This window comes from Nycticebus coucang, chromosome 4 (assembly GCF_027406575.1).
Source record: "Nycticebus coucang isolate mNycCou1 chromosome 4, mNycCou1.pri, whole genome shotgun sequence".
Taxonomy (NCBI): Eukaryota; Metazoa; Chordata; class Mammalia; order Primates; family Lorisidae; genus Nycticebus; species Nycticebus coucang.
The window spans coordinates 114,955,491-114,969,813 of NC_069783.1; the positions used below are offsets into that span (position 1 = coordinate 114,955,491).

General features: G+C 41.3%; 1 protein-coding gene across 1 annotated transcript in view; it reads right to left on the reverse strand.

The window, feature by feature from the left end:
- PPTC7 (protein phosphatase targeting COQ7) overlaps positions 1–14,323 on the reverse strand; it is a 47,978-nt gene that overhangs the window by 4,470 nt on the left and 29,185 nt on the right. The window contains exons 3-5 of the mRNA XM_053588893.1: positions 8,641–8,839; positions 3,410–3,533; positions 442–571 (exon numbers count right to left, since the gene is read on the reverse strand). Coding sequence (XP_053444868.1) covers positions 442–571; positions 3,410–3,533; positions 8,641–8,839 — 453 coding nt within the window. The remainder of the gene's footprint in view (positions 1–441; positions 572–3,409; positions 3,534–8,640; positions 8,840–14,323) is intronic.

Here is a 14,323-nt window from a genome sequence, read left to right on the forward strand (position 1 = left end):
AAGGACAGTTTCACATTGCTGCCCTTTTCAAAACCTGCTGTGGCAATTTGGCAGTCAAATATTGCCAATGAGTCCCACAAAGCCAGAGGAAGGGAGAAACAAAATGTCAGACACATGAAGGACAAATGTTGAACTATTAGGAATGTCTAGGCCCTCTGGGCAGAGTTGGAGACCTTGTGGGCTCAGGTTCAAGCAGTGTAGAGGTGGGAATAAAGGGCTTCAGGTTCCGCCTAGCCTCTGCAGCCAATCAAGTCCAGTTCTGAAGGGCACCCTCTGAGGGAAAGACATGACCACGTGCACTTGCTCTCCTGACCTTGCTCAGGGCCACTGGTGCTCAGCTGGGAAGCTGGGAAAGGACACCTACCCAGAGCCCAGAATGTTCCCACTCCACTGACATCATGTGCACAGTTAGTCCCTATGACCTGCTCAAAGAAAGCTTACCTCTCACATTCAATCCGTTGTCACATGCAAACTGTGCAAAAGGGGACATATAATTTGGGTCATAGGCCAGCTCATGAGCTTGCTCAGCAATGCTTCTTGCAGTCTGTTGTATACTCTCGAAATTTGAATTCTAAGATGAAAGGATGAAGGAGTTATTTTTACCATAATGTCTCACATGATTTATCCATGCAAGTATATTTCTTGCAAATATCACCTTTTAAGATAGTAACATTTATTTAATCACATTTTCCACCACTGAAGAGTTTGTTTTTTGTGTTTTTTTTTTTTTTTGAGAAAGTGTCTTACTCTGTCACCCAAGCTAGAGTACAGTGGCATCATTGCAGCTCAAAGCAACCTCAGACTCCTGAGCTCAAGAGATCCGCCTGCCTCAGCCTCCTGAATAGCTGGGACTATAGGCACCCACCACTATGCCCAGTTAATTTTTCTATTTTTTGTAGAAACAGAGCCTCACTGGTTCAGTGCCTGTAGCTCAGTGGTTAGGGCACCAGCCACATGCACTGGGGCTGGTGGGTTTGAACCAGGCCTGGAGTCTGCTCAACAAACAAACAAATAGCTGGGCGTTGTGCTGGGTGCCTGTAGCCCCAGCTACTAGGGAGGCTGAGACAAGACAATCACTTGAGCCCAAGCGTTTGAAGTTGCTGTGAGCTGTGATGCCACAGCACTCTATCGAGGGTGACATAGTGAGACTCTGTCTCAAAAAAAAAAAAAGAAAGAAAGAAACGGAGCTTTTACTCTTGTTCAGGTTGGTCTTGAACTCCCACCTCCTATATCAGCCTCTCAAAGTGTTAGGATTACAGGCATGAAGTTTTATTATAGTCAGAGAAGACATTAAAACATTATACCACTGCTGCCTGCATAAGATATCAATCAGAAAGTCCTTTCCTAGGGTGGGCCTTGGGCCCTGAATTTGGATTTCCATTTTGCTTTTTCCCATTTGAAATTCTTTTTTTTTTTGGTTTTTGGCCCTTTTGGGCTAGGTTTGAACCTGCTACCTCCGGCATATGGGACAGCGCCCTACTCCTTGAGCCACAGGCGCCGCCCCCCCATTTGAAATTCTTCTTCTTCTTCTTTTTTTTTTTTTTTGTAGAGACAGAGTCTCACTGTACCGCCCTCGGGTAGAGTGCCGTGGCGTCACACGGCTCACAGCAACCTCTAACTCTTGGGCTTACGCGATTCTCTTGCCTCAGCCTCCCAAGCAGCTGGGACTACAGGTGCCCGCCACAACGCCCGGCTATTTTTTTGTTGCAGTTTGGCCGGGGCCGGGTTTGAACCCGCCACCCTCAGCATATGGGGCCGACGCCCCACTCACTGAGCCACAGGCGCCGCCCAAAATTCTTAAGGTATTCTTACTAAAATGGATAGATTGAAAAGGCAGATTCTGATAGTGTTTTCAACCTGACTTCAAAAGTTTCCCTGCTTGGGAATGTACTCCTAGCCAACCACAGTTTGCTTTCCAACTAAGAGTTGCCAACTGCCCTACTAAAATTACCTTTAGAATTTTGTAACATAATGAAAGATTCCCACCCAGCTGTGTCATTTTTTTTTTTTTTTTTTGAGACAGAGTCTCACTTTATTACCCTCAGTAGAGCGCTGTGGCGTCACAGCTCACAGCAACCTCCAACTCCTGGGCTTAGGTGATTCTCTTGCCTCAGTCTCCTGAGTAGCTGGGACTACAGGCACCCATCATAACACCCGGCTATTTTTTGTTGCAGTTTGGCCAGGGTCGGGTTCGAACCCACCACTCTCAGTATATTGGGCTGGAGCCCTACCCACTGAGCCACAGGCACCGCCCCAGCTGTGTCATCTTGAGCCACACCTTTATCCTTGCTGCTTCAACTTCCTCATCTACAAAATGGGGATGGGAACATGAGGTCTATTTCAGCTCTAATATTCTACTACCCAGTTTACTGGGTAGTAAAGGATATTACTTATACAATATCAGGTCTCTGCTTCAATGTTATCTCCTCAATGAGGCCATCCCTGTAGAATAGAACCCTCTACTCTCTATTCCCTTATCTGCTTTATTTTTCTTGTTAACCATCAATATTACATCAGATTTATTTTTCTATGTTATCTGTTTCCCTCCACTAGAATGTAAGCTCCATGCAGGCAAGGACACATCATTTCTTTTCACCACTGCTACCACACAGAGCACAGTACCTGTTGCAAGTAAGTACCTAACAACTGACTGAACACTGCAGATAAGGTGTAGTGCCAAGGATTTCCTACACATGGTTTTAGTCAATCCTTACTGCAACCCTATAAAATAGGACCTGTAGTACTCCTCATTTTACAGGTGAGGAAAATGTTGCTTAAACAGTTTTAAAAAACTTACCCAGTCATACGGGTTAAGGGTAAAGACTTGTGAAAAAAAGACTTTCCCCCCCAGAGTTAGTATATTCACAAAGCCAGGAATATACCCAAAACCCAGTTTTCCCCTCCTTCCATCCACTTTATAGAAAAAGCCTGTTCTGTTTTCTAACTGGTAATAGCTCAGGCCATGTCAAGTCTCCTAGCTGCCTGCTGCCCTTGGCTGCTGCCTTGGCTGGCTCTGGTCTGACTGTTTTCTGTCTTTCCCAGACTCAGCACCTGCTGGCTATGTTATAAGAATAAGAGGAAAAATAGGCAACCAAGACCCAACACTATTAAATATCATTAAAAATATACAAAAACACAACCAAGAAATGTCCTTACCTGGACTTTTCCTACTTTTACCAACCTAAGAAAGGCCTGGGTAGGAAGCCGCTTTTCCCACAAATTCTCCAATGGTGACCCAACGCTATTTACAATTGTTTACAATTGCTTGAAAGATTAGAACTATTATTTTTCTAAAGTTCACAAAATATTCCTTTCCAAAACTATAAGGAGAAAATGCAACTTAATTAATAAAACCTCAGCAGTCCACAGAGGGCCACAATTTCCAGGGGCTAACCTTTGAGTTAATTACCTTTAACTTTTTTAGCTCCTGAAGTATCATATAATCAGGCATGTTGTCAAAGAGTCCATCTGTTGCTGTCAGGATAATGTCTCCTAACTGGACATCAAAAGATGTGCTATCAGCAGCATCTGGGCTGTGGCAAGGACAGAGAAGGGGAAAAGTTAAGAAAGACTTTTAGAGATACAGTTTAAAGTTTCCTACAGGCACTATTTTACAATGTAACAAGGCTTCAAGAAAAACTAATTTATAGTAATACAGTTGATTTTTAAAAGTCATTCTGAAATTCCTTACCCTGAAAAAAAGTGAAAACTCTAAAATGTTTGAAAAGCTTAGCTAAAACTACCAAATAAAACTGAGACTGATGGTTAGTCATACACGGCTTAAAAGGGAGAAGGGTTGGGTTCTCTTCTGAGTCAGATTTAACATTCCTTTAAAAAAAAAAAAAGTCTTTATTTCCTAATTCTTTAGAGTCAAATTCCATCTTTTCTTTTTTTTTGAGAGAGAGTCTCACTCTGTTGCCATAGCAGAGTGCTATAGCATCATCATAGCTCACAGCAACCTAGTCTCTTGGGCTCAAGTGATCCTCTTGCCTCGGCCTGGGACCACAGATGCCCATCACTAAGCCCAACTAGTTTTTTGGGTTTTTTTTTGTGAGACAGACTCTCACTCTGTCACCCTTGGTAGAGAGCTGTGGCGTCAGAGCTCACAGTAACCTCCAACTCCTGGGCTTAATTCTCCTGCCTCGGCCTCTCAAGTTAGCTGGGACTATAGGCACCTGCCACAAACACTCAGCTATTTTTTGGCTGTAGTTACTGTTTGGCAGGCCTGGGCTGGGTTCAAACCCACCAGGTCCGGTGTATGTGGCTGGCGCCCTAGCTGCTGAACTACAGGTGCTGAGCCCCAGCTAGCTTTTTATTTTTAGTAGAGATAGAATGCTGCTCTTGCCCAGGCTGGTCTCAAACTCCTGAGCTCAGTTAATCCACCTGGCTCAGCCTCCCAGAGAGCTTGGGTTATAGGCGTGAGCCACTGCACCTTGCCTCTGTTTCATTTTTCATTTACCAGTTTCCCTGTAAACTTGAATCTGGCTCTCAGAGGGCTATGCTATAGCATCCAGAGGGTGGATGCTGAACACCCACAGAGAAATGCATGCCTGTTCTGTGTGAAGTGATTCAAAGGAAATATCTACAATGGCACAGTAAGGACTGTGTGTCTCCCAGAGGTCACAAACTGCTTATCAGACATGGGTATTTATTTATTAGTGCCTGGCACATAGGAAGTCTTCAAGAAGTATTTGTTCAGGTCAGGGACAGAGGCTCATGCCTACAATCCTAAAACTCTGGGAGGCCAAGGCAGGTAGATTGCTTGAGCTCATGAGTTTGAGATCTGCCTGAGCCAGAGTGAGACCCTGTCTCTAAAAATAGCCAGGCATTGTGGCATGCACCTGTAGTCCCAGCTACTCGGGAGGCCGAGGCAAGAGAATCACTTGAGCCTAAAAGTTTGAAGTTGCTATGAGCTGTGACAGCAACTCCATTGAGGGTGACAAAATGAGACTCTATCTCAAAAAAAAAAAAGGAAGGAAGAAATATCTGTTCAATGACTAAGAGAATGAAGAAACAAAATTTTTAACCTTCTAAATTGGGGGGACACTCTTTAATATATTGTTAAGGGAAGAAAAGTGTTTTCACCATTTCACACGGATGTAGATGTTTCTATATGCAGAAAATAAATCTGGAGAGAGTTAAAGAAACTGCTCCCTGAAGCCTCTCTGAGGAAAGTAATGTATGACAAGGGGCAAGGATAGGAGGTAGATTTCTCACTACATTTTTTTGTGTATAACTTAAAAAAAAAAAAAAGATGGGAGATTTTTTTATCTGACAAGGGAGAAAAGATTATATATATATATATATATATATATATATATATATATATATATATATATATATGTTCCAAGAGTTCATGGACCTCTCTGAGGCTGGCTCTTGGCCATTTGTGAAGACCAGTTTCACTGCTTCTGGCCTTTTAAGCAAAGGGCAAGGTGAGATCTAATAATCTGCCTTAATGCCCAAGTAGGAAATAGAAGCCAGGAAAAAAAGTCAGACATTAACCCACAAGGGAGGGGCTTGAACCAAAGTACCCTAAGCTTCACAGAAAAACCTCAACACTTGTGTAAGCGACATGTTATACAATTTGTGAATAGAAAGGATCAACACAAAATACAAAACCACCTATGCCTGCTGGGAGTTTACACAAAATATATTAAGAAAATTTCTGGTTCATCTTTACTTGACTGAGGAAATTAAGTGGCATAACTAAAGTTCTGTGATGTTGCAGGGGACAATTTTCATTTGTACATCCATATAATAAATACTTTACAACAACAGATATTAAAGGAAAACCTATAAGTTAAGGTTAACAAAGGTGACAAACAACCAAGGAGACATGCAACAAGAAAAAAAAAAAAAAACTGGTGGAAATCAGGTTGATTCCTTCCCTGGAATAAAGAAAGAAACAATGCAAGACACTCTCATCTCCTTAGCCTTTGAAAACGAATCACATTTTAGAAGTGTAGATTAATGACCAGGTTGGCACTGAAGCGCTATTTTATGCTGAGGTTTTTCTTTCCCCAGGAGTGTCCTTTGCTATTCTGCCTGTGAGAGTCTTGCTCCCATTGGACAGCTTGTCCTCTCCTAATACTCCCACCCATGAGCTTGGTGTTCCGCCAGCTGCAGTTCTGCCCATTTTGATTGAACATACTGTGCTGCTGGAAACTTTTGACTGTACTGAAACACAAGCTGAAATCACATGCTACCAAGCAGTCTCTGTACTGAAGTGGAAGCCACCTCCACCTCACTGGCAGGGCTGTAGAGTGCTGCCCTAAGCAGACTATCCCAAAGACAGGGTGTGAGATATGGCAAGGCCATTCAAGCACTTAGAACCCCAAACAAGAAGAATCAAATGAAGGGAAATTAAAGCACCTTTCCCCAAAAACTGTTATCTAAGCTGGCATCTACTGAAGCCTTGGTGTTCTGCATTCACCCCATTCCTATATGGCTAATAGTAATGTGTATTAAAGCCAACTAAAGAAGAACCTATAATCAAATACTCTCCCAAGTATGGTAATCTGCCTAAACCTGAAAGTATTCTTACTTACTTGTTTCCAAAAAGTCTAGTAGACTTTTTACATGGGCAATACTAAATATCTAATTATAGAAAATGCTTATTCTAGTTTAAAAGATGGTAATAATAATTTTATTTTAGTTTAGACTTAAGAATAGGCTTACCAAGAGTTGCTAAGTAGAGACAACAAGAACTTGCTAGAATGTCTGTATTTTTTACAAAAAGTTCACTACCCATCCAATAACATTTATGAATTGCCAATGATATTTGTACCAGGTTCTATTAAAAATTTTAAAGGCAGTGAAATCTGAGACTGTCTTAGCCTTACTCTGGACATTCATCTAAGAAAAGAAATTGTAAAAGTTAATTCAAAAGTGAAAAAAGTACCAACTGTCCTGGAACGTTCTTTTTTTTTTGGAAACAAGATCTCTCTTTGATGCCTAGGTTAGAGTGCAGTGGTATCTATCATTAAAGCTCACTGTACCCTTGAACTCTTGGGTTCTAGTGAACCTCCTGCCTCAGCCTCCCGAGTAGCTGGACCGAGGTGTGCACTATTACGTCTGGCTATTTTATTTTATTTTTGTCAGTGTTGCTCAGTTAGTCTTCAACTTCTGGCCTCAAACAATCCTCCTGCCTCAGCTCCCAAAATGCTGAAATTACAGGTGTGAGCCACTAAACCCAGTCAGAAGGCTCTTGAAAATTTAAAAATGAAGATGTCAGAGAGAAAAAGAGAAAACCTCAAAATCATCACATAGAACACATATAAGACCACTTTTGATCACTTCCAGCAAGTTCTATTTGATGCATGTAGTAAAAAGTCCAGAAGATCAGGAAGTTATTCTAACAAAGCAGATGTCTGTCTGCACTCTGTATATAATCTTGCACAAGCAATGGTATGCATAAATAATGACTCATTTCAGCACAATTTAACAAATACACTGTATGTACCGTGTGGTACTAATATGAAAAAAACGATATTATGTAAGCCAAAAATAGGATTTCACAGTCTTGTCAATTTTTTTTTCTGAAACAGCATCTCACTCTTGTCACCCTGAGTGCTGTGGCACCATTATAGCTCACAGCAACCTCAAAGTCCTGGATTCAAGCAATCCTCTTGCCTCAGCATCCCAAGCAGCTGGGACTACAGGTATCTGCCATGATGCCGGCTAAGCTTTTTTCTATTTTTAGTAGACACGGGGTCTCTGTTTTGCTCAGGCTGGTCTTGAGCTCAAGTGATCCACCTGCCTTGACCTCCCATACTGCTAGGATTACAGGTGTGAGCCACTGCACCCAGCCCTTTTCTGTTTGTTTGTTTTTTGAGACAGAGTCTCACTCTGTTGTCCAGGCTACAGTGCTGTGGCAATAGCCTAGCTCACTGCGACCTCAAACTCTTGGATTCAAGCCATCCTCCTGCCTCAGCCTCCCAAGTAGCTGAGACTATAGGCACCTGCTACCACACCCAGCTAATTTTTCTACTTTTAATAGAGATGGGGTCTCACTTTGCTCAGGCTGGTCTCGAACTCCTGAGCTCAAAGCATCCTCCCACCTCAGCCTCCCACAATGCTAGGATTACAGATGTGAGCTACCGTGCCTGGCCAGTCTTGTCAAATTATTGGGTATTTATCAGAATTCAATTTGACTTTATTATCTGGTTCAAGCAAACTATTTTTCAAAGTCAAACTAAAGTCTTTGTGATGACAACATTCTCACTGTGTCATCTTTTCTCATATTAAAATTGAAAGTGGGGGCTCGGCACCTGTGGCTCAAGCGGCTAAGGCACCAGCCACATACACCTGAGCTGGTGGGTTCGAATCCAGCCCAGGGACCACCAAACAACAATGACGGCTGCAACCAAAAAATAGCCGGGCGTTGTGGCGGGTGGCTGTAGTCCCAGCTACTTGGGAGGCTGAGGCAAGAGAATTGCTTAAGCCCAGGAGTTGGAGGTTGCTGTGAGCTATGATGCCACAGCACTCTACCCAGGGTGACAGCTTGAGGCTCTGTCTCAAAAAAAAAGAACAAAAACAAAAACCTGAAAGTGCCTGTCTTCACTGCATTCAAAACAAATGAGAAGAGACCTATGGATGAGCTCAGGCCCACACTTAATGACTAAGAGGATAGATTACCTGTCACTCAAGACAACTCCCTCGGCTTCTGGGGGAGCGATTGAGAGCTGGAAAGGAGTGTTGAAGTAATGCTGCTGCTCATCTGATCGGTGTACAACTTCACCACCCCTAACAACCAGAAAGCCTGAATCGCCCAGGTTTGCTGTGTGTAAGCGGTGGCTAGTTCTGTCCAGCACCACGATGCAGGCAGTACTGCTACCTAGAAACAAAAATAATTTCCATTTATTTTCTCTTCCTAGGTTGCCTCTACATACACATTTTAATCACATAACCCCAAAGAGCAACAGATAATTTAAATCTCCTTTCTCTAAACAGAACCCTTTTTAGTTACTCTCCACACACCCAATGAATGTCAGTCATAACCCGATCAAGGTCAACACAGTAAGAAAAAGGAGCTTATATTACATATGGGTAAGTGAGCCACTAATGATCTGAATTGTTTCATTTGCTGAGATTGAAATCGACAAAAAAAACTGGTATTTAATCATGCTATTTCATTTCAATAGTGCTATAACCTATGCCAAACGCTCAACAGCATGTTATTAAGATATTACGTTTTAATACTTAAATGCCAGAATGAAAATGCTACAGTCTCCCAACATTTCTCATTAGTCACTGGCATGAAGCCTTCTTCACAAAATTCATTAACATTTAAGACAGGACACAAAAATGCAATTTTAATTTCCATCTGTTGAGGCCATGAGGAATTTTTATTATAGACTAATGACCATGAAGTAACAAGACCAATTTTTGCTGGTAGTTTGTAGAATCAACCTGTTCACTGTTTAGAAATTGCTTGTGTCCAGAGGGAAGAACCCACATTCTAACCAGCAAGCAAAAAGTTTGCATACTTTTGCTGTGCTTATCTCACACCATCTTCCCCAGATGAGGCTAACTGTGTAACCAAGAGACATTAGTTTCATGTAATAAAATTGACCCACTTCTACCAGAAAAATGACACAACAGAAAAATAGGCAGCTGACCAATAAAAGCTGCAAATACATGAACAAATAACCATCTTACTAGTAACTTTTTTTGTCATTTAGTTTAATAAGAGTCAAAAGAAGATAAGGCATGGTGTTGGCAAAAGTGTAGAGAATATATTCACTCTTATTCTGTGGTGGTGAACGCAAAATTAAACAACCTTTCTGAAGGGCAAGATAGCCCTGAAAAATGTATTAATACATGTCCTTTGATCTAGCAATTCCACTTGTGAGAAGTAATCCTAAGAAAATAATCAGAGTGACAAGACTTAAGTGCAAAAACACTGTTGAAAACAAGGAAGAATTGGAAATAATCTAAACATCTAAAACCAAGTCCTTAGTTAAATAAATTATAGTACATCCATAGTATAGTGCAAGGTCATATACTATATACTATCACATAATAATACTTAGGAGTAAAGACTCTGGAATCAGCCTGCCCCTGAATGCTACTTCTGCTACTTACCTGCTGTGTGATTTGGGGGACATTCCTTAACCTCTCTGTGCTTCAGTTTCCTTATCTATAAAAACAGGAATAACAGCAGCTATCTCATAGAGTAGTTTCTAAGGATTGAAATTCACTTATTTATTTTTGAGACAGAGCTTTATTTTGTCACCCTCTGTAGAGTGCTGTGGCATCATACCTCACAGTAACCTCAAATTCTTGGACTCAACTGATCCTCCTGGCTCAGCCTCCCAAATAGCTGGGACTACAGGTGCCTACTACAACATCCAGGGCCTTGCTCTTGCTCAGAATGATCTTGAACTCCTGAAGCTCAAGCATTCCACCTGCCTCAGACTCCTAGAGTGCTAGGATTGTAAGTGTGAGCCATTGCACCTGGCCCAGGATTAAAATTAATTATCATTTCAAATGTAACAGATAGCTATTTGACAGTCATTAAAATCATGTTAAAGAAATATATTTGAAAAGAAAACTTAATGGTGGCGCCTGTGGCTCAGGGAGTAGGACACCAGCCCCATATACCAAGGGTAGTGGGTTCAAACCCAGCCCCAGCCAAACTGCAACAAAAAAATAGCTTGGCGTTGTGGCAGGTGCCTGTAGTCGCAGCTACTCGGGAGGCTGAGGAAGGAGAATTGCCTAAGCCTAAGAGCTGGAGGTTGCTGTGAGCTGTGATGCCATGGCATTCTTCTGAGGGTGATAAAGTGAGATTATGTCTCTAAAAAAAAAAAAGAAAGAAAGAAAAGAAAATTTAAGGGAAATAAGCAGATTACAAACTAGTGTTAAAGATTCCTTAACAACAACAAAAAGGATGTCAAAACTTAAACTGTACATCAAAAGGAGTGATGTTTACTAGGCAAAGTCTAAATTATTGATAGTTAAGAGCAAAACAAACATACTGTGGAACTAGCTGTGTGGAAGAGGCCATTGTTTCCTAGCTTTGTGACCATGAGCAAGTCACTTACTCTCTCAAGGTCTGTTTCTTCCTAACAAAATGAGGACTAACTTTTTTTTTTTTTTTTGCGGTTTTTGGCTGAGGCTGGGTTTGAACCCACTACCTCTGGCATATGGGGCCAGGGCACCTACTCTGTTGAGCCACAGGCGCCGCCCGTTTTTTTTTTTTTAATTGAGACAGAGTTTTATTTTGTCACCCTCGGCAGAGTGCCATGGCATCATAGCTCATAGCAACCTCAAACTCTTGGGCTCAAGCAATTCTCTTGCCTCAGCCTCCCTAGTAGCCGGGACTATAGGCACCCACCACAACACCTGGCTTTTTGTTTGTTTTAGCAGGGCCGGGCTGGGTGCATGTGACTGGCACCCTAACCACTGAGCTATGGACGTCCAGCCAAGGAGACTAACATTAAGTACCTATGTACTTACCTCATGGGGCTGCTGAAAACATACAGTAGACTCAATTCGAGTTATCATTATTCTATGCACATATATAGAAAAATTGTGGGAGCATAATCACTAAAGTATTAATAGTATTCTTAGGGGGATTATGTGTAATAATTATTAAATTGACTTTAATAAAAAATATATAACAATAATTTTAAAACACTTAAAGATACACATCTTTCTGATCCTAATGTTTAGAGATTCCTTTTTTGTTATCTACAGTATATGCATTGGTACTATCCTGACCCTAATGGTAGGTAATCCATTTAGTCCCTATCTATTAAATGTCAAAGAAAACACTTTTTTTTTTTTTTTTTGGAGACAAAGTCTCACTCTGTCATCCTGAGTAGAATATCATGGCATCATAGCTCACAGCAACATTGGACTCCTGGGTTCAAGGGATCAATCTTCTTGCCTCACCTACCTGAGTAGCTGGGACTATAGGTGCCTGCCATGATGCCTGGGTAATTTTTCTATTTTTAGTATAGACAGCTCTCGAATCTGTTAGCTCAAGTGATCTACCCACCTTGGCCTCCCAGAGTGCTAGGATTACAGGAGTGAGCCACTACACCTGGCCTTTTTTCACTTTTACTATGATCTTTCAGTTTTCTGTCCTAGCAAGTTATGAATCATATTTCCAAAATAAATGATGATCTAGGAGAGGGTTCTGCATTTCCAATATCCTTAGTGATCCTCCTACCTTGGCCTCCCAGAGTGCTAGGATTATAGGCATGTGCTACCACGCCTGGCCAAAAACAGGGGTTTAACTCACTGGTAGTGCTGTCAATAACCTGTTCCATAGCTTACAATAAAGATCTCTCCTTCCTAACTCAGAGCACAAAGACTCCAACCATTTACCATTAACAGAATTACCACCCCAAAATCTTCTGAAAGCTGATAGAATTAAATTCTAATTAAGAATGAAAACTTAAAGAGTAGCAAAGCCTCGAAAATTTTGCTACAAGGAGGACTGATGTTGACTCATGATTACTGACAAACCCAGACTATCATTTTGCTATCCCTGTGGCAATAACTCGCTGAGTTAGAATCAAAATGGTCCCGGTAAGTGACTGAGCTTTAGTGTCCAAAGTAGCACTAAAGAATGCGAGCCTGGCCTTACAGAATCATCTGGGCTTGAATGGTGTTCTCCCTGTTTGCTTTCTCAGGTTACTGAAATGTGCACATGGCTCAGGGTCAGATAGTCTAACACTGGAGAAGAGCTCATCATCCTCATGTGGAGAGGAACAAGTAGGCAAAGCAGAGCAAGAAAAGAGGTGCTGAAAATGAGAGAGCTGGGTGTTCAGAAGACTGACTCACACAGACACTAAATCTCTTACACTAAAATGGAAATTTTTTTTTATCACTCAGCCTCTTATTTTGTAAACTACTACTAAGGCTTTTATGCAGCAGAGAAAGGGATAACCTTATTAGGACTGACGCCTCAAATTTTTAAGATGTATTGGCTTCCTAAGATGTTCCACTTAAGGGTTTCTGAGGAAATCAATGTCAACAATTAGCCTGTGATGCCAAACCAGACCCAAAAGCAGCTAGAAATGCACATAAATAAGTAGTTACAGCTAACAAGCTTGCCCTTTGTGCCATGATTCCCTAGTAGACTTTTTGGCAAAAGAAAAGGATTGTCTAATCTTACAAGGTTGTTATTATTATTTACAATTATACCTAAACTTCTAGCATTTCCGTAAGTGTATTTTATTTACTAACATCTCCCAGTTACATGAGTGTGAATAGGAAGGGACATAGGGACAGGGAGAAAACAGCAAAAAACCAAAGCTTTTAAACAGTACAAAATCAGGATAGTTATATGTTTTATAACTGGTTGAAGTAAATGACTGGGGGTCAGAGGAGGCAGCCTCCCTAGCATCTGTGTCTAGAGGCTCTCTCACTCTCTCCATTAACATATGATGCAAGGAGATTAGGGTTAAGTGTTTGCCCAGAGCCACACAAACAAGTCAACAAGAGGTGTTAAGAACAGAATCTAGAATGTTTCACTGTATCAAGCAATCTCCAAATTAAATATCCAAACAGGGAATTAAGACAAAGCAGTATATACTGAAAATGGAAAAAAAGATTTTTCTGCAGTTAGAAGGAAAATAAGCTGGCTAATCACAGCACAAACACAGAACTTTCTGACAGCAGTGACAAAAAGAACCCCCTCTTACAAAAGATTTAAATTGAAGGCAAACACTACAACTGTGGCAATCTCCATTAAGACTGAACACAGGCTGGTTTTAAATGTAGATGATATTGGAAAGGAGGCCTTCTAGTAACCAGAAAAATGCTGGCAATTAGTGGAAACTTAATAATACCCTTTCTGGGAGTCTGCTTACAAGGCTGGGTAAGATTTCCAGGAAACCATTCAACAAACAAATGCAGACGCTCGGTCAAAGGATGCTTCAACAGCATAAACAAAGAGATAAACCCCAGGTATTTGGTTATAAGTTTTCTAGTACAATATTTCACAAACTAATCAGCTGTTAAAAGTGTGAGGTAACTGTAACTTGAACTCACCACAGGTGATGAACTGAATCAACTGAATTCTATAGACAAGATCCTACCCTCCTTCTTTCTTATAACCTTTGGTTCTTCTTTCTTCATTTACCATATTTCAGAATCTCTAAGCAATGCAGTTTTTTTTTTTTGAGACATAGTCTTATTTTGCTGTCCTTGGTAGAATGCCATGGCACCGTAGCTCACAGCAACCTAAAGCTCTTGGGTTCAAGTGATTCTCTTGCTTCAGCCTCCCAAGTAGCTGGGACAACAGGTGCCTGCTACAATGCGCGGCTATTTTTCAAGACGAGGTCTTCCTCTGGCTCAGGCTGGT